This window comes from Athalia rosae, chromosome 8, assembly GCF_917208135.1.
Source record: "Athalia rosae chromosome 8, iyAthRosa1.1, whole genome shotgun sequence".
In the NCBI taxonomy this organism is placed as follows: domain Eukaryota; kingdom Metazoa; phylum Arthropoda; class Insecta; order Hymenoptera; family Athaliidae; genus Athalia; species Athalia rosae.
The window spans coordinates 7616337-7637640 of NC_064033.1; the positions used below are offsets into that span (position 1 = coordinate 7616337).

The following is a 21304-nucleotide window of genomic DNA, read 5'->3' on the forward strand; positions in this document are numbered from 1 at the left end:
GGGACGAAACCCCGAAAACGTGGCCAAAAGTCGGAAAAACGAAGATTCGATTCGGGGTATTTTGACCAGTGGGTTGGGTAGAGAAATGATTGGTGCATTTAAACCTCGAAGGGTAGGGTCGTCCCTTATATACCTGGCTTGGGACGTTAGTTGAAAGTCAGCCTTAGTTGAGAGCACACGCAGCGAGCGAACACACAACGAAAAACGGTGATTTTTGAAAATCCATAACTCGAAAGTGATCCAACCGATTTTCATTTTTCAAGATGAATTCTACTGCTGGAGGTATGTATAAAATATTTTTATATAGGTTAAATTGAAAAGTTACATTTAGATGCTTGAAATACAACTATGTTCGGGACCCTCTGAAATCGATACGGTTTTCGAGACTTCCACTTTCAAGTAGACAAAAAGTTGCTCATCCCGCCAGATCCTGCAATAAAATAAGTTAGGGGCCTTAGATGAGTTTATCAGCTAACGAAATCGCCTAAAAACGCCTGCGAAATCGTGCGGAAAACGTAATTTCGGTTAGGTCAGCGTAGCTTGAACAGGTACGCGGCGCAGCGCGCCCGGGCGGCATGGGCAGCCCGGTAGGTGTTTGGCACATACAATAGAATAGGGAACTAATATCGGTTTTCGTGTGTATATTAGGGTGGTTCGAAAAATTTATTTTGCAAAGAATTTAGTTTATTGAAGAAGTTTGGTGGTACTTTATTCATTGTACGTTAAATATTTCCAGTGTTTATATGCAAATTAGTTTTTAATTTTCTGTGGCTTTATTGCAGGGTCTAGTAACGACGGCGATATTTTACTATACACCCGGAGGGAGATCTTCCTCATTGTGAAAGCGCATTTGCAGGACTCAATTGCCGATTTATTGGAACACCTTTCAGCCGAACTTTCCAAGAAGAGTGGACGTTCGGTGACCATAGCCGACGGTATGAAGCCTTCATTATCTCACGTATTCAGCAAAATGCGAGAGAAGTTGCAATCGGCCAGTAGGCATGAAAATGTATTTTTCAAGAAACATGCGGAATGGCTCGATGTGCAGGTGTCCTTTCCTGTACCTGGTCCTTCTCAGAAGACGCCCGCACTGACTGAAACCGTTACACATGGTCGCTTTTCTGCGAAGTTCGAATCATTAAGTGAAAGATCGAAACGGAGGAAAACTGAAGAAGTCCGTGCAACGTTGACTACGAACGAGTTGGCATATGCCGCTCAAATGAGCCTTGGAGCTTCAGGACAAGTGGATGCCGCGACAGTTGTGAAGGATGCAACGCTGACGAGTCCAACGAGAGCTTCAAAGTACAGAAAATCTTTGGAAACAAAACCAGAAGTTACATTATCTGCAGATGCTGCACTTTCCTATTTGGTGGAACGTAAAATGTCCAAGAATGATTACCAAGCACTGAGATCACTGAGTATCGGACAGCATTGTCGTATGGTTCCTCCTTACTCCAAAGTAGCAGAAGCAAAAAAACTGTGTTATCTATCTCAAACGGCTATTACTATTACAGAAAGCAAAGCAGAAGTTCAGTTACAGGCTTTACTGGACCACACAGTTCAGCGTATTATATTAATTCAACGTGAAGTTATTTCGAGTATCGCTGACGAAAATGTTAAGAAGATGTCCCTTATCTGCAAGTGGGGCTGCGATGGAACCTCTGGACAAAGTGTATATAAGCAGAAACTTGAAGACGATAGTATTTCGGATTCAAGTGTGTTCTTCACTTCAGTTGTGCCATTGCAGCTCATATTTGTCGATCGTGAATCAAATGGCGAAATTGTGATTTGGAAGAACCCTAGGCCTTCATCGCCTCGATTCTGTAGACCACTAAGATTACAGTTTCTGCACGAAAACACGGAATCGACAGTCAACGAAGAACTTTACATCAATGACCAGATAAAGGCACTTGTTCCTTACGAAACAATTGTAAATCAGAACGAAATCTCAGTTGAATTTAAAATGATGTTAACAATGATCGATGGGAAGGTTTGCAACGCATTGACATCTACGAAGTCTGCTCAACGCTGCTACTTATGTGGAGCCACATCCAAAAATTTTGATGACATCGATGCTCTTCTACAAAGAAAAGTCAACGAAGAGAATTTCAAGTTATCACGGAAGTGTTCGAGATCCAAAACGATGGAAGATGTGTGGAATCGGCTAATGGTAACATCTGATCCGTACATTTCTAGTATCCGCAAATTACCACAGAAAAAAATGCGTAGTTTATCTGCGGAAGCTATAGAATTGTTGATCCCACCTTCAATGACCAGTCAACCCACTTCGAAAGATGAGTCGGAATTTCACGACGACGAATCTGACGAGGAAATTGTATTCTAGTATAGTTCATTATGAAATTATGTTTTTGCTCAGAAAGAAAATGCGTTTTTTCCTTTATATGTTATATGATGCACCTTTAAAGTCTGCACAAATAAACTGCTGGGTGTTAACCTAATATTCGTAATCAATGACCTCGAGAAACCTCCCATACCTTTTATCTGAGATATCTGACATCATTCTACCACATATGTTCATCGTTTTGGATCCGCCATTTTGTTTTTCAGATTTTTGACTTCGGATTCGTGATCAGCGACTCCAAAAACCCCCGAGTACGAACTTTCACCCGATTTGAATGCGTTTTTGAAGAAATTTGTGGCCGTTTTGGATCCGCCATTTTGTTTTTCAGATTTTTGATTTCGGATTCGTGATCAGCGACCCCAAAAACCCCCCGAGTACGAACTTTCACCCGAATTGAATGCGTTTTTGACTTTTGGCCACGTTTTCGGGGTTTCGTCCCACTGTGAGCCGCCACAAGAAAAAGGGAAACCCGTCGGGTTAATAGCATCCAGGGTAGCACGGTTAATGTGTCATTACTCAGACTTAAGCACTTAAATGAGATAAAGAGAAAGTACGTGGAAGATTTGAGCCGTTTATTTTGAAAGTGGCCTAACTCCGTTTTTCAATTTTTTGCCGGTCACCATGGTTACATGAACAATTTCATGTCATATATCAGCGAAGCATTTCAGGGTGCTCATGTTCCGAACAAATTCGCTATATTTTTTACACATAAGTTTTCATAATCACTTCACTAACTGAACCGTGTAGTTTGAAAGTGGCCTAACTCCATTTCTACTTACATCAAGATATTTGCTATTGATAATGTCGGAAAGCAGTGATGATGGTAATTTCAATTAATTAATATTTACAAGTTAACCCCATTTTTTGGACAATTGCGTTAGTTGAAGAATCTGTAGGTTTAATTAATATAAAACTTAAAATTTAATATTAAATTTTAGAAATTATTTCACCCATGGGGAAAAACAGAACAAGACTATTTAGTTCAGATAGTGAAGAAGAAATAGTAACTAATAACCTAAACCTAAATCGAAAAAGAAACAGAATTATACAACAATATTCGTCTTCAGAGGATGAAGATCCGAATAATAATGGAGAAAAGACTGATGCATCATACATCCAAAAAGTGCGGAAGATTAAACGGAATTCAGGAAAAAGATATTGCACTCAAACCGGAAATATTGTTCCCGAAAAAATTTTCGAAAACAAAGATTGTGGTTGTCGGAACGCTTGCACAAAAAATTTCAATGTAGAAGAAAGAAAGAATATTTTTGAGAAGTTTTGGGGTTTGGCAGATTTTAATAAACAAAATGTACTACTTCACGAAGCTGTTGAGCGCAAAATTGTGGAACGAAGACGTCCAACAAACGGAAAAGGTTCTCCAAGAAATTATAGTTTTAGATATTTGTTAACTTCTAGAAACGGAAAAATTCCTGTCTGTAAAAAATTCTTTTTGGATACTTTTAAAGTAAGCGAAGGACGCTTAAAACGAGTACTAAACTCTGTAAATGTGGGCAATGATTTACGAGGGAGGATGGTCGGATCTTCAAGACAATTATCCGACGAAGGGAAAAAGCACGTTCAAAACCATATTAAAAGTTTCCCTAATTTTGAATCCCATTATACCAGATCTCATAATCCTAATAGAAAATATCTACATCCTAATCTAACTCTCAGGAAAATGTTTAATTTATATGAGCTTTATTGCGAGGAAAATGGAATAAAAGCCGTTAATGAGTGGACTTATAGGAAAATATTTAAAAAAGATTTTGATTTACATTTCCACCAACCGCGTAAAGATACATGCCAGAAATGCGACTTATTAAACATCAAAATTAAAGCGTCGAATAATGATGATGAAAAGAATAAACTCACCGAAGAACACGATGTGCATTTAAAACTAGCAGAATCAGCTAGAAATTCACTAAAACAAGATCAGGAGCAAGTATCACGTAATTCGGATTATTATTTTGCTTTCTCGTTCGACTTGCAAAAAGCTTTGCCGTATCCCAAGCTGACTACCTCAGTAGCATATTACAAACGCAATATGTATATTCTAAATTTTGGTATACACAATTTTCACAACGATAATGTTCACATGTACCTTTGGGATGAAACTATTGCATCCAGAGGTGCTCAAGAAGTTGTTTCATGCATCTTAAAACATATTAAAAGTTTAAGAAATGAAAGACACATAATAGCATACAGTGACATGTGCACCGGGCAAAATAGAAACATTAAAGTAGCTTTAATGTGGTTAAAAATTGTGCAAACTTTGGAAAATAATGTAGAAGTCATCGATCACAAATTTTTAATATCAGGACATTCGTTTTTACCAAATGATAGAGATTTTGGCGTAGTAGAAATGGCATTAAAAAAAAATAATTTACTGTACGTTCCCCAAGATTATTATAAGATTATTAAAAAGTGTCGGAAAGGTAATAATTTTATTATAAATGAAATGAGACAGGAAGATTTTGTATCAACAAAATTATTAGAAGACGCAATTTTTAGAAGGGCAAAGAATTCTGATGGAGAATCTGTAAACTGGTTAAGAATATGTTGGATGCGTTTTGTCAGAAATGAACCATATAAAATTTTCTATAAGACATCAATGAATGACAATGAAAATTTTAAAGTCCTGAATTTATTACCACGCCGGGGTAGACCAAGAAAATTCGAAAATATTGTATTGACACCATTGTATAATAATATTAGACAAATTACAACAGCAAAATTTAAAGACATGATTGACCTATTGCGATACATACCACCAGAACATCATGACTACTTCAAATCCCTTTCACACGCACAAAATGTAGACGAATAGTAAATTGTTTTGTAATAAATTTATGTTTGTAATTTTTTATGTTCTGTAATTAAAAAATGTTTTGAATCGCATAAATTATGTTTCTGAAGTGTTTTCAACATATGTAAAATAAATTCAATATTGTTTTTTTTCAATTTGAAACATCTTACATTATGTTGAATGGACTTGGGCATCTTCAAATTTAAAAATGAATCTGGTTGTTAATTTTGAAAGTGGCCCAACTCCATTCTTGATAAGAAAACGCACGTTATTCACTTAATAATTGCCACTATTTTAACAGGAACTATAATTTCAACATCTTTAGATGCGCTTAAGCAGTATGACTCATTAGTATCCTATACGTATATTTTTAAATTCATTGAAACGCAAAAATTTAAATATCTCGATTTGAAGAAAAATGGAGTTAGGCCACTTTCAAAATAAGCGGCTCATTTAGTTAACCGAAACACTGATCGCTTCCAAATACCAAGAGAACGACTAGAAGCCACTACGACGATAGAACACAAAATTACCACCACTGACGATGTGCCTGTGTTTACAAAGCAATACCGTTACCCACCTATCCACAAAGAGAAAATCACTAAACAAGTGAGAGAGCTAGAAGAAGGCGGCATAATCGTTCCTTAGATATCCCCTCAGAGCTCACCCCTCTGGATAGTCCCCAAGAAGCCGGACTCACAGGAAAACGTAAAATGGCGGATGGTTATCGATTATCGACAATTTAATGAAAAATTGTCTCCGGGTTTCACCAAATCAAGATGGCCAAGGAAGATGCCAAAGAAACTGCATTCTCGACACCCTTCGGGCATTACCAATTCGAGCGGATACCATTCGGATTAAAAAACGCCCCCGCGACCTTCCAAATATTAATGGACAGAGTACTAACCGGCCTACAGGGGATAAAAATGTTTGTTTATTTGGACGATATTGTCATATATGCAAGTTCGCTGCATGAGCACACGCGGAAATTCAATTTATTAATTAACAGATTGAGGTCGGCTAATCTAAAATTACAGCCCGATAAGTGCGAATCTTTACGAAAGGAAGTAAATTACTTGGGACATATCATATCAGAAGGGGGATTGAAACCAGACCCCAAGAAACTAGATGCGGTCAAAAATTTTCCGAAACCTAAAAACCCCAAAAATGTGAAGCAATTCCTAGGACTTGCAGGGTATCACAGAAGATTCATTCAGAATTTCTCAAAGATAGCCAAACCACTGACGGAGTTACTAAAAAGGGATAAAAACTTTAACTGGACAGAAAAACAAGCTAACGCTTTCACGGTTCTAAGGGATAAACTTTGTGAGAAACCCATTCTGCAATACCCGGATTTCAACAAACCATTTATAGTAACAACTGACGCATCAGGTACTGTTGCGACGCACACGAACTGATTTAGTCATAGTTTTACCTATCGAATCGCTCGCACATTTGGTCTCCAAATGTGCGATCATAAAAAACCAAAATTTCCTTACTTTTTTATGATCCTTGTACGTGACTTTCTACACTTTTTCCTCTATTGTTTCGGTCAACATACTGTTTTTTCTAGAAAATCTATGTACCACCCTTCTTCAAGTTCAGCCGATCAGAAAAATCAACCAATAGAATATCCACCAATCAGTAATTACAAACAATTTCCTACCCTTACTCAAAATTCTTTCTTCACTCCCACTAACGCCAACGACCAAAATTCTATCTATTTTTTATTCAGTATAACATCGTCCACGAAGCGATCTACAGCGGTCAAGATCTTCCTATACTCCGGAAGAATTAACTTACAATTCATCTTTTGTCAATACTCAACCACAAACTGTAACTATTCATCAATGTTTAACTAGCAGATATATATGGAAATATTGTATTTGTTTGGTTGACTTAACCCCCTTTAATAATACCTACAGTTTTTTAATTAGAATTGTAGACCGTATCGCGTACGCTTCGACATTAACAAAATCATGTGAGTGTTCAGAAGACGCGTGATACAGGTACAGCTGTAGGAGCGGTATTGAGTCAAGGACAGATAGGTCAAGACTTACCTATAGCTTATACGTCACGGTTAATAAATAAGGCAGAACAAAATTATTTCACTACTAAAAAGAATTATTAGCTATGGTATACGCAGTAAAACATTTTCGACCGTATTTATATAGGAAAATGTTCACACTGGTCACGGATCATCGACCCCTGACCTGGCTCCAATCGTTAAAGGACCCATCTTTCCGACTAGCACGCTGGAAGGTACACTTAATGGATTACCAGTTCAACATCCAGTATAAACCAGAGAGAATCAACGCAAATGCAGACGCACTCTCACGTAACCCAGTCATCAATGAAACACCTACACGTGTCTTACAAATCACGGAAGAAATAGGAGACCTGTTCTCCGCACCTAAGGACTATACGTTAGCACGCTGTGTATCAGAAGACTTTAGGATGGGGGCCGGTATAGCAAAGAAATTTGCAGAAAAATTCTCGAATCAAGAGCTTCTACTACAACAACGAGTTAAAATATGGGGGGTAGCCAAGTTTAGAATTGACAATAAAAACATATTTTACCCAGTCACGCAAGCCAAGTATTTTGAAAAACCAACATACAAAACGTTAGAGACAGCACGACGGACGCTATGGAAGACATGTGAAAAAGAGAGGATATACAAAATCGCCATGCCACAAATAGGGTGTGGGCTAGATAAATTAAATTGGGGAAGAGCCAAGGGACTCATTTCAACTATACTTTCGGCCCCTTTCCTTGTCAAAATCTACAAATTAACAGAGGAAGAACCCTCAGACTCTGATGACGGAATATTTAAGACACCTCAGCCTTCAGATAAAGAGGTAGCGTGTGAGAAAACGCCCCAAGAACAAGAGACGCTACAACTAAGAGAAAAGGAAGAATTAGAGGACGAAACTCCTCTCAATAGCGTCAATGAGTCCGAAATAGAAGAAGAGTATTACAGCATGGACAATGCCAACTCTGGACACACCGACACTCAAGAAACACAGGACGAGACATCCGAAGATTCGGAAACAGACGAGGAAATATTCAGTAATGAAGAGGAATACCCCGACCGAATGAAGAACCTCCTTACGAAGAAGTAAGAGACAGACTAACAAGTATGCATAAGGGCAATTGTGTGTTCTTCATAACACAACGCGGAGAACCAGTGGACGAAGGAGCCAAGGATCTAGAAAAAACAAATAAGCTCCCAGAATTCACACAAATAAACTTAGCGCGAGCAAAGGTACATCAGGCCGGCAACAGATATTTTATCGGGTTACCTATAAAAAAAAGGAATAAACACGCGATTAGATAACGAAGTTTTCAACGAAACCATAACATCATTACAAGACGTAATAACGGAACTGAATCTTGTGGAAATCGGAATCGCGAGGACAGCTAGAATTGACAATCTGTGTTAGAAAGAAATTATTCGTAAATTGAAAATTCAACTCGTGGATATCAGATGCAAAATAACCGTGTATCAACAACTCATAAAATTGGTTAGCAAACAGGAAACCCCTAACATTATAAAAGAAAACCACGAAAGTAGTGTCGGAGGACACAAGGGAGTCACAAAAACATACGCAAGAATCAGGCAACGGTATTTTTGGCCAGGTATAAAGAAACCGATTGAAGACTATGTTAGGATATGTGTAAAATGCCAAACTAAGAAACTCACCAGAATAAAAACCAGAAAACCAATAATACTTACCGATACACCTCACTCCGCATTCGACAAAATATCAATGGACATCATGGGTCCTCTACCCGTAACGCCGCCCGCGCCACGAGGAAATGAATATATTCTAACTGTGCAGGATTAGTTAACTAAATACTCCATGGCAATAGCACTAACTAATACTAAATCGCAAACTATCGCCGACGCCTTGATTACCGAAGTCATAAATAGATACGGGGCACCAAGAACAGTACTAACCGATCAGGGAGCTAACCTTACTAGTTCATTGCTGCGACAACTAGCTAAAGAGAACCAGGTAAAAACCACCGCGTTCCACCCGCAATCAAACGGATCTATCGAGCAATCACACCATGTCCTAACAGAATAATTATAATAATAACCAAAATAATTGGGACGAATGGCTCACATACGCTATGTTTTCGTATAATACCAGCACCCATGAGGGAACAAAATATACGCCACTTAAACTTGTATATGAAAGAATAGCACGAGTACCCTCAGGAAACGAAGAAGGGGAAACCGGGGCAAGTTGGAGGCTGGGGCAAGATGACGAATTGATTGTTTTTAGAATATTTTGACAGATAGCGCCGGGTAAGTTATCAAAAAGTGTTAAACACTCTTCTACGCAATAATATTTGCGATATAGCTAGCGTGGCAAGGTCATCCGGCTTTTTTACGGAGGCATTGTGGTTTCAGACGTGTGCGAAGTAATATCTGGAGCTCAAGAAAATAGTTGTACACAACTACAGATAAGCAAGATCGGACTTGTGAATTAATACTTTATTTCTATACGCATATAGATCCTAGAGATCATAGAATCTCCGAATTTTCACCAATGTACTTTTTGTGGGGTTCTTTTTGTGCAAATAGTGGCAAATGGGGCAAGATGGTGGGGGCAAGTTGACGGATCGTCCTTATCGAGATCTTTGCATGTTGTTTAGTTAATTGATATTTAGGCTACGTACGATTGTGCAGCTCATTGAATAAATTGATAGATAAATAAATGAATAAATTTATTCACGATTCAATGTTGGCATGTTCTAATGTCGAAGGAGCAGCTCAGTTCGTTTGCGACCGGTGTTAATTATCAGTATATGTATATCTAAGCTAAACTACATAAGCTATGCGTATTTGTATTTTCATATCTTTTATGGATTTGAATAAACTGAAGTATATTTTGACGAAAAAAGTATTTTTTTAGGCCCATTAAACCAAAATCTAATATTCGTCAACTTGCCCCGATAGGTTCGTCATCTTGCCCCGTGGTCGGGGCAAGATGACGAATTTGCAGAATTTCGGAAAAATGGAAATAACATAGTTTGTGAATGATCGAATTCAATGTCAATTTTTTTTTTAATAGCTAACATCTCATACTTTTGAAAAATACCAACAGATTTTGAAATTCGCTTACAATCGATTAAAAAACCGCACTTGAAGCTTAACGTCTCCAACTTGCCCCGGTCTCCCCTATTAGAGGAAACATTAGACCGAACCTATACGGACTACCTGACAGAATTGTATAGGAAGCTCCGCGAGAGTCAAAATTTGGCGAAAGAATATTTGAATGCCGCCAAAAGTAGATCCAAACGTTACTACGATCGGAAAACAAAGAATATAGAATTCGAAAAAGAAAGTCTAGTTTTCCTATTGATGGAACCCTCAAAAGGAAAATTCGACGACCAGTATACAGGTCCCCATGAGGTCCTGAATACGCTACCTAACCATAATGTTAAAATAAAAATGAGAAATAAAGAACGTATAGTACACTATAATAAGTTGAAAAAAGCTAAGCTCTAATCCTAAGATGATAAAGTGATGAAAAAGGAACCTTCAGTTCCGTAATTAAGGGTAACTATACGCACGGCATAAAACAAATACACTGAAACCTTCTGTTCCAGATGGCCGTATCATTGATACTACTTATGACCTTGTTCGCCGCAGCCAATGGCTTGGTAGGATTTGATTGTATGCATGGGAAGCTGAACGTGACAACGATTAATTTTCTAGAACCAGTAGATTGCAAAATTCTAGAAACAACGCCCAAGGAAGATAATGCTACGCTCCGCCGGTCGAGCACTGACTTTTCTAACTTTATTTGTGTTGGGCGCCAAATCGTTTTCAACGATTAATAAAATGTATAGAAATGGAAACTCTGTATCTCAGGGCGTTTGGAAATACATCCTGGGTGGACCGAATAAATTATGAACCAAGGACACGTAGGAAAAAAGGATTGAACAAGGATATTTATTTTATCAAGGAACAATACTTAACTTGAACAGTATAACAGGAATATTCTTTACAGGAATGGGAATACTTTGGACACAATATTTAGATTAATCTTCTAAGATTTATTAATCTAGGTGCGGGGGAAAAACTAGACAGGCAGAGAGGCCGAAGCTCGGTCCGCGATGCTGTTAATCACCCTGACTTGTGGCTATACCCGTTTACCGATTGAGGGATTTATATCAAACCTCTTGATCGCGATTATAAACTGGAAGTTAAAGACTCTATTTATGTGACTCTACTCAAGAATATGGATGTTGTAAGCCGGACAGGCAGAAAGACCGAGGTACGATCCGCGATGCCGGAACAGACAAAATCCAGAAAATGTAAGCAAGCAAATGGGAAGCCGAGACAGGCAGAAGGACCGAAGTACAATCCGCGATGCTGGTCAACCCGACCCTACAAACAAGTTAGGAAGCCGAGACAGGCAGAAAGACCGAGGTACGATCCGCGATGCTGGTCAACCAACTTGTAGATTAAAAACTGTCGAGTGGGAAGTCGGAGACTGACCACTCTTGGTGGGGTAGAGCACTAACTTGTGGCTATACCCCTCTACTGTTTGAGGGATTTATATCAAACCTCTCAATCGCGATTATAAACTGGAAGTTAAAGACTCTATTTATGTGACTCTACTCAAGAATATGGATGTTGTAAGCCGGACAGGCAGAAAGACCGAGGTACGATCCGCGATGCCGGAACAGACAAAATCCAGAAAATGCAAGCAAGCAAATGGGAAGCCGAGACAGGCAGAAGGACCGAGGTACAATCCGCGATGCTGGTCAACCCGACCCTACAAACAAGTTAGGAAGCCGAGACAGGCAGAAAGACCGAGGTACGATCCGCGATGCTGGTCAACCAACTTGTAGATTAAAAACTGTCGAGTAGAAAGTCGGAGACTAACCACTCTTGGTGGGGTAGAGCACTATTGACATGGAGAATTTGGGCAGGTTCTTAATTTATCTTGGGAGGTGTCACATCCCGCGACCACAAAACACCCCCCCACCAATATTAATCACTTAAATTTTTCGTAATCATCATGGTTTATCGAAGAGATTACCTATTGTATTATATATAGACATATTTACATCATTATACCATAATTTTGATTCTTTATTAAGAATAACCCACCAAGGGATTATACCTATATATACCTATAATCAAGTTAGTTAAGATGCCAAACACCATAGGATTCAAATGCATTTATTAAGTCTGGTGCACAAACGCACACCAGCGTTATACTTCAGCATACGTGTTCCTTACGCATGCGTATCTTTTAATTTCATAGGAACTCAGCGAGATACTCCGCCTAAGGAGTAGAGGTGGCTAAAATTGTTTATGTTATCTGCCACCTCCATGGTTCACAGCCTCCTTCCAAGACCCTTTTCATAAGGGGAAGTTGCGGGTCTCTCCCCATGGCCCACGCGGACTTATAAAACCTCCTGCAACAGAACTAGGACGACTACTACACAGAATCCTTTTTTCGAGTCACTTCTAAAATCATCAGTTAACTTTTGACCTCTGACAAAACGTCGTTAGCTCTGGCCAAATTCGCCATCTAAAACTTAGAATACCGTAGCTCGTACAAACGCGAGTGATCCTTTGAACATTTAGCTATCCTTACATTCCTTTTTATTAATTAACATACTTGGTGTTGACATCGTTTTCATAATTTTATCATTATCATTATTTTGCTATTATCATTAGTTGCATCGCTTGTGAAGTCATTTTATTTGCCATTTTCTAATTATATCCTTAATAATTGCTTGAGACTTTAATTTGGTGTGAGTTCATTTGCTGTACCTAACAACTACCACCCAGCTCGCCCTAGCACGCTACACCAGACAAAGGTAAGTCGCATCTTTAAGAATTAAGTTCATTACTTTCTCCCCGAACCTTCCCATATTCTATTAATTCCTTCCAGCCTCCCGTATCCCCGTACATGTGTACAAATCGGAGGCATTGTCGTCGCCATCGGAGTAGGACGTGAACGATCCGCGATATTAATTTAGTTCGCGACCAACCCCGTATGTGACATAAAATGGTGACAGCGGTGGGATTCGAAAAGGAAGGATTACGTAAAGATGGGATTTAAAGAAGTATGTTGTAAAATAGATCACCCGGGGGTAAACGATTTCGGAACTCACTGATCGAACGGGTAAAGTCACACGGTTAAACTCCTCAAAATTAGTCATGTCGGAAAAAAGACCAACTACGCGAAGTCAATCAATGACTAGGGTGCCTAAACCTCTCACGGAGGAGGAGCTAGCGCGGTTAACCCTAGCACACGAAGATCGGGATAAAACTCTTGTATCGAAAGAAAGGGAATTAGAATCGGAAAAACAAAAATTAACACAACGGGAACGGGAAATTCAGAAAGCCGAACAAACAATTAAGGGAAAACTAGAGGAGATGGATAAGAGGTCCGCAGAATTAGTAAAAACGACAAAAAATACGGAACTTCAAATGTTCGAGGAAATAGAAAAATTAAAGCTACAAATCGCGGGAGTACAGTCAAAACAACAATCCGAAACATCAGATAACGATCAAGATATGGATAAAACAATAGTACCTCGAATAAAACAAAAATCAATCGAACGCGATGTATCTTGGAAATTATCGAACCATGGCGAACCGTCGTGCTCACGAAACCCTGGGAAAGCAACCAAAAAACCGCGTAACGTTAGAAAGACGCGCTCGGAAACTGAATCCTCCGAGGAAGAAAAATTAAAACATTCACGGAAACCTCCCAAATCATTAATTAGAAATAATAGATCGGAAACCGAATCGTCCAACGACGACGAAGTGAGTCACCCGCGGAAAACGCGGAGACCTCGAAAGACAGAATCACGCAAAACTCCCAAATACAGTTCGGAATCTGAGTCGTCCGATAGCGAAACCACCTCAGATGAAGACGATGAAATTGCGGCAAGGCCACGAAAACCTTTAAGAAAATCAAAGCGTCACGTAGGAAAAAAGGGTCGCCGCGACACCATGTTAGAATCATCTATTACTCTCAAAGAAGCTCTTTCCGACATTCCCTCCTTCAACGGTGCGAACACCTCAGTAATGCATTTGATTAGAGCTTGTAAACGAGCCAAAAAAACCATTATGCCGGGGGCAGAACTCAGACTTATACGCGGCATAAAAGGTAAATTAACCGGTCGCGCATACGCACTTGTAGAAGATACCGAGTTTGACGATCTAGAACCATTGATAGATAAGTTGATGGAAACCTTTGGTCCTTCCAAATCTGCGAACGTTTATCGAGGAGAGCTAGCTTGTATCCTTAAAAAACGGGATGAACACATGCTCGATTACATAGGGCGAGTAAAAGACCTCATTACCGCGATACTGGAAAGCGAAAGGCGTCAAACCGGACGAATATCAAAACGAACGCGAAAGGATCTCGAAACGGAAGCGCTGCAAAGTTTTACGCTAGGCTTACCGATCGAACATCAAAATTCCTTGTCTTTATCGGGAACACTCACGCTAGAGGAGGCATTTTCGAAAGCCATACAGATAAGCAGACGATTCGAAGACCGGGTAGAAAATCGAAGAGAAGATAGAAACACTAATCAATTTTTGCGCCGAGCTGATGCTAATATCATAAGGCAGGAATCGCCCATATGTACTCTCTGTCAACGCGTAGGACACTACTCCGATAATTGTCGCCAAAACCGTCGGTATCAGGGAAATCCGGAATACGGTAGAAATAATGATAGTTACAATCAAAACCGCCCCTACCAAAGGAATCCGAATTACAACCCCGAACAGTCGAGACAAAGAAATTCGGAATACAGTAGGAGTAGCGATAACCCCAATCAAAACCGCCCCTACCAGGGAAACTCGAATTATTATACAAACAGGGATAATTACCGCAATAATAGAAACTCGGACCGCGAAAATTACCGTAGATCGGAAGATCAGGGCAATTTTTACCGAAACCAGGAAAACGGGCCACGTGTTAAATTCGAAAGACCCCAGTACGATCGCGATAACACGAGAAACCGCGCTGGAACCTCTCAAGACGCGAGAGAAAATAGCAGACCACCATACGACGGGCGACGTCCACTTGAAACCCCTGTCAGTTGTAAATACTGTCGTAAACCTGGTCACACCATAGACGAGTGTAGGTCCAGACAATATTATAACGCGAAACGAAATGAACCAGGAACTTCCCAAAATCAGGGAAACGAAACGCGACCCCCTGGAAATCGGAATGGCGCCCAGGAGGTCCCGAAGGAGACAAAGGCCACACGAGCCATCCAAATAACTGCAGACGAGTCCGAGCCTCGACGGTCCGATTAAGTAAGAAAAAACCGTCGCCCACAATTAGGGCATCTTCGGACGATTTAAGGACCGATATAAACATCCTTATTGATACAGGTGCAGAACCAAATTTGCTAGAGATCGGAGCACTAGCAACCTCGACGAATATCAATCCGAACGAAATATTAAATCTGTCAGGAATAACCGACGGTTACGTAGAAACTTTAGGTGCAGTCGAAATAAATATCCGCGATATAATAGTTGAATTCCACTTAGTCACCAACGACTTTCCGATCCAACAGGACGCGCTATTTGGAACAGATTTTTTCGACACGCACGGAGCGACCATAAATTATAAAAACGAGTGGGTCGAAGTAAATAACGAATTTTTCCATTTCATTAATCGAGAGACGGTACTCTTACCCGGGAGAACAAACGTAGGATTTTATATCAAGATAAGAAACCAGGAGATGAAAGAAGGTTATTTACCAAAACTAAACACGATAGAAGGATTATATTTAGGAGGAGCAATAGTAAAAAACGTAAACGGGCGAGCATATGTTAGAGCAATAAATGCGAGGGAAGAGGATTTAGAATTGGTAATACCGACCGTAACTTTACTACCGATCAAGGACGCGAAACCACTGCGAAGTACTTCAATTACAGAATACGACAAGCACAGGGATAGCGTGAGCGATGCGATTCATCCTCTGGTAAAAAACGGAACGTCAATGATAAATTCTTATATCGAAAATAATTGCGTAAGAATAGGGAAGGAAACCGTGGAGACACTTCACGAACCTTCGACTTCGACTTCGGTCTTAGGACCGGGCGAAGACCAAAAAAATCACCGTCAATTACACATGTTTAGCTCCGATACGATATCAAAAGATCCAACAAAGTCAGACCCTCCTATAAATCCAACATCGAATCCAAATAATGACGAATCATTTTCCAGTAAGCCTAACGGGCCGATCCCATTTCAATTGAATCCCAATATTCCTCGTCAAAAAGACGCTGAGAATCCAATCGATGATAAATCATTTTCCAGTAAGCCTAAAGGGCCGATCCAAATTCAATTGAATCCCAATATTCCTCGTCAAAAAGACGCTGAGAATCCAATCGATGATGAGTCATCCTCCAATAAGCCTAACGGGCCGATCCCATTTCAATTGAATTCCAATATTCCTCGTCGACAAGACGATGAGAGTCCAAATAACGATGAAAATAATTTAAAAAATAATGTGTCACGACTAACTATTGAAATTTCAGGAGAACCTTCGAATAACCTTAACAATGAAAGAATTGATACAGGAATTAAAAAACTTATGCGAATAAATTATTCGGATAATACGGAAAACAACATAAGAAATATACGCGAAGAACGTTATGACAAAATAATAAATTTACTGCGATTAGAACACTTGAATCAGGAAGAAAAGGAAAGCGTTAACGAATTAATTAGGAAAAATCAAGACATGTTCCATATTCCGGGTGAGCCTTTAGGAGCCACAAATACAATTAAACACGGTATAACCACCACAGACGACATTCCAATAAATACGAGACAGTATAGATTTCCTCCGGTACATAAAGAAGAAATAGCTAAGCAAGTAAAAGACTTGTTAGATAACGACATCATAAAACCTTCTCTTTCACCGTATAATTCGCCATTATGGATTGTACCCAAAAAGCCAGATTCCAAAGGCAATAAACGATGGCGCACGGTCATCGACTATCGCGCGTTAAACGAAAAGACGGTAGGAGACGCATACCCTCTTCCCAATATCACAGAAATACTAGATCAATTAGGAAGCGCTAAATATTTTTCAGTATTCGATTTAGCCTCAGGGTTTCACCAAATAAAAATGAAAGAAACAGATGCCGAGAAAACTGCATTTTCTACACCTTATGGACATTACGAATTCACTAGAATGCCGTTCGGACTAAAGAACGCGCCTGCAACTTTTCAAAGATTAATGGATCAGGTTTTATCAGGATTACAAGGAAACGAACTTTTTGTGTACTTAGATGATATAGTAATCTACGGCAGTTCAATACGGAATCACGAAATTAAATTCAATATTTTAATGGAAAGACTCAGGGAAGCAAATTTAAAACTGCAGCCTGACAAGTGCGAATTTTTAAAAAAAGAAGTTATGTATTTAGGTCACATAATTAGTGATGACGGATTAAAACCAGATCCCAAAAAGATAGAAGCAGTAAAAGAATTTCCAAGACCTAAAAACGCTAAAAATATCAAACAATTCCTCGGTTTAGCCGGATATTACAGAAGATTTATTCCCGATTTTTCAAAAATAGCGAAACCTCTCTCAAACTTACTAAAAAAGGAAATACCGTTTCATTGGAAAGAATCACAAGAAAAAGCATTTATAGAATTACGCGATAAATTATGCAGTAAGCCAATATTACAATACCCAGATTTTACAAAACCCTTCGTGATAACTACAGATGCATCTGGCTACGCGATAGGCGGAATTCTAAGCCAAGGTCCCATAGGAAAAGACCTTCCGATAGCCTATACTTCAAGATTATTGAATAGCGCAGAACAAAATTATTCAACTATAGAAAAAGAACTTCTTGCGATAGTATACTCGGTAAATCATTTTCGGGCTTATGTATATGGAAACGAATTTACACTTGTCACGGACCATCGACCCCTAATGTGGTTACATTCCGTAAAGGATCCCACTTCTAGACTAGTGAGATGGAGATTAAAATTAGCCGAATACGAATATAAAGTCCAGTATAAGGCAGGAAAAATAAATTTAAACGCGGACGCATTATCCAGAAATCCGATAGAAATTAATCAGAAGATCCTCAAAATAAATCAAACACGACCAAGTACAAGCGACAACATAAAAATAGTCTCAGGAGACTTATTCACAGCAAGTGAAGAATATTCACTAGCGCACTGCGTAGCTAAAGATTTCAGAATGGGAGCAGGAATAGCCCTTGAATTTAGGAAAAGATTTCGCGGAGTCCGCATGTTGAAGAACCAAAATAAAACAATCGGAGAAGTAGCTTATCTACCACATGGCAAGAGATATATATTTTACCTTATCACCAAAGAAGTCAGTCACGGTAAACCGACAATAAAATTAATCGAACGAAGCTTATGCGCATTAAGAAATCTCTGCATTAAATTAAACTGTTATAAGATAGCTATGCCCAAGATAGGTTGTGGACTCGATAAATTAAGTTGGCCGGATGTCGAAGAAAAAATACGAATCATATTTCCCGAGCCCTTCACGATCTTAATATACGAGAATAAAATAAACAGTACCAGCGAACCAACCAGTCCAATAACAAACTCAGCTAAGGACGACCCTTATCAAGTACCGCCAAGTGAAAACGATATCTCAAACGCCAACTGCGCCACACCGACGCCATCAACAGCGAAACCCAAACATAGTCAAATAAAAATACCACACCGAATATTGCGCGACAGAAACAACATTCGAAAGCCACAGTGGTATTCTGATCCCCTAAATGGAAACAACCATACCCAGAATCTCGACGAGATAACTGACGATGACTGCAGCCGCCAAAGCTCCAACCAACATAACAGGAGTGACTCAGAATCATGCGATACAGATAAGGATGACCAACCATGTTTTGACTCGCGAGAATTTATACTCAGCGACAATAAAGACAGCGATCAAGACTCTGACGATGACGAAAGAGACGCAGGGTTTAGACCTAATATTGAATATTCAACCGACTCCGATTCAGAAATTATTCCAAGCCAAGACGAGGACAACCCTTTGCCAGGGCCACGTGACGATTTTCCGATGGAACCAGAGCCGCGTCAATTCTCTGAAACTCGAGACAACCTCGCACTTCAGAAGGGAAATTTAGTATTTTTCATAACCACACATGGCCAACCATGCGACGAGGGCGCTAGAAATCTCCAATCCGCGGGTAAACTACCCCCCTTTACAGACGTGATGCTGGGCAGACCAAAAATTCAGGAGAGTGGGAAAACCCGCTATGTAGGTTTAGCAATAAAAGAAACCATACATACGAATTTAGATGAGGGTATATTCAAGGATGCACTACAATCTTTACTCGAGGTAGTACGGGAATTACAATTGGACACCCTAATAATTTCAGAGACACAAAACATAGATCACCTCAGCTGGAGCAAAATTAAACTTCAATTACAGCAGCTCTTTTACGATACCCCATGTAAATTTATAGTTTGCAAAAACCTCATTAAAATACCCCCAGAAGATGAAAGAATATCGCTAATTCGGGAATATCATGCTTCACCGATAGGAGGACATAAGGGGATGATTAAGACATATCGTCGAATCAGACAATATTATTATTGGACAAATATGAAAGCCCAGATTGAGGAATATATTAGGAATTGTTTGGAATGTCAGTTAAAAAAATTGACCAGAGTAAAAACAAGGCAACCCATGGTTCTTACCGATACACCCGGTGCTAGCTTTGATAAAATTTCAATGGATATCGTAGGTCCTCTACCTACCTCCCCTTCAGGGAATGAATATATATTAACCATACAGGATCAGCTTTCTAAATATTGCTTGGCAATACCCCTCGAAACCACAACATCAGCCAAAATAGCAGAAGCATTAATAAAAAATGTATTCTTTAAATTCGGAGCCCCAAAATATATATTAACAGATCAGGGCGCTAATTTAATTAGTTCACTTATGAAAGCTGTAGCTAAGAAATTCAGGATTAAACAATGTAGAACAACGGCATTTCACCCTCAATCGAACGGTTCAATAGAAAGATCGCATCATGTATTGGTGGAATATTTAAAACAATATATAAAGAAAACCAACAATTGGGATGAATGGCTGGATTGTGCTATGTTTTCTTACAATACTAGCGTACATGAAGGAACTGAATTCACGCCCCACGAATTGGTATTCGGAAGGCTAGCTAGGTTACCATCCGAACATACGACGATAGACGAACGACTCGACAGAAGTTACGAGGATTACTTGAAACAGTTATTTACCACGCTAAAGAATTTGCAGACGGAAGCGCGAGAAAATTTGATAAAGGCCAAAGAAAGGTATAAATATTATTACGACAGGAAAATAAACCCTTTGCATTTAAGTGAAGGAGACGAGGTATTTTTGCTAAAGGAACCAAGGGATGGCAAATTCGGAGATCATTATACGGGTCCGTACAAGGTTCTAGAGATATTAAATAATCAGAACGTTAGGATCAAAGTAAAAAACAATAACCGGGTAGTGCACCGTAATAAACTAAAAAGGATGATGCACCAAACACATGACCCTACTCGCATATAAAACTCATGTATGCACCTTTTCATTTTAGAAAATGCCGAAAATGACTAGAGACAGACCAATCGTTATACGGGAAAATTGGGATCTAATAGACAACCTGATGACAGTAGAATTCCGTCAAAAGGAAATATTCATTTTCTATAATAATCCAATGGGATGTGAAAAGGATAACATGCTCACGCAGTTAGTTCTGGAGGGTTATCTGGAACCGGGGTATTTCAAATTCATTTATGACGATGTTCAGGGCAACACCATAACGAAATCTGATTGGGATCGTTATACTATGAAGGCTGGACCATACAGCATTGTAATTCTTTTCAATGAAGGGCACACCCTAGGCACTGCCAGGGTCACCATTAATTTGGAAACCAAATTTGTTAACTTTAAAATAGAAGGGTCCGAAACAACTATGTGTTAAAAAAAAAAAAAAAAAAAAAAAAAAAAAAAAAAAAAAAAAAAAAAAGTTTTAGATGAATACAAAATAGAAAGAGTGTGTAACCCATGTACTCCACCCTACACACACATATATATGTATTAAGATATA

General features: G+C 39.2%; 1 protein-coding gene across 1 annotated transcript; it reads left to right on the forward strand.

Moving 5' to 3' along the window:
- Positions 1 to 13366: 13366 nt before the first annotated feature.
- Positions 13367 to 20763, forward strand: LOC125502144. Its single transcript, XM_048659909.1, has 2 exons — positions 13367 to 15305; positions 15365 to 20763. The coding sequence occupies exons 1-2, from the start codon at positions 13367 to 13369 to the stop codon at positions 20761 to 20763; spliced, it is 7338 nt and encodes a 2445-aa protein (XP_048515866.1).
- The last annotated feature ends 541 nt before the right edge of the window (positions 20764 to 21304 follow it).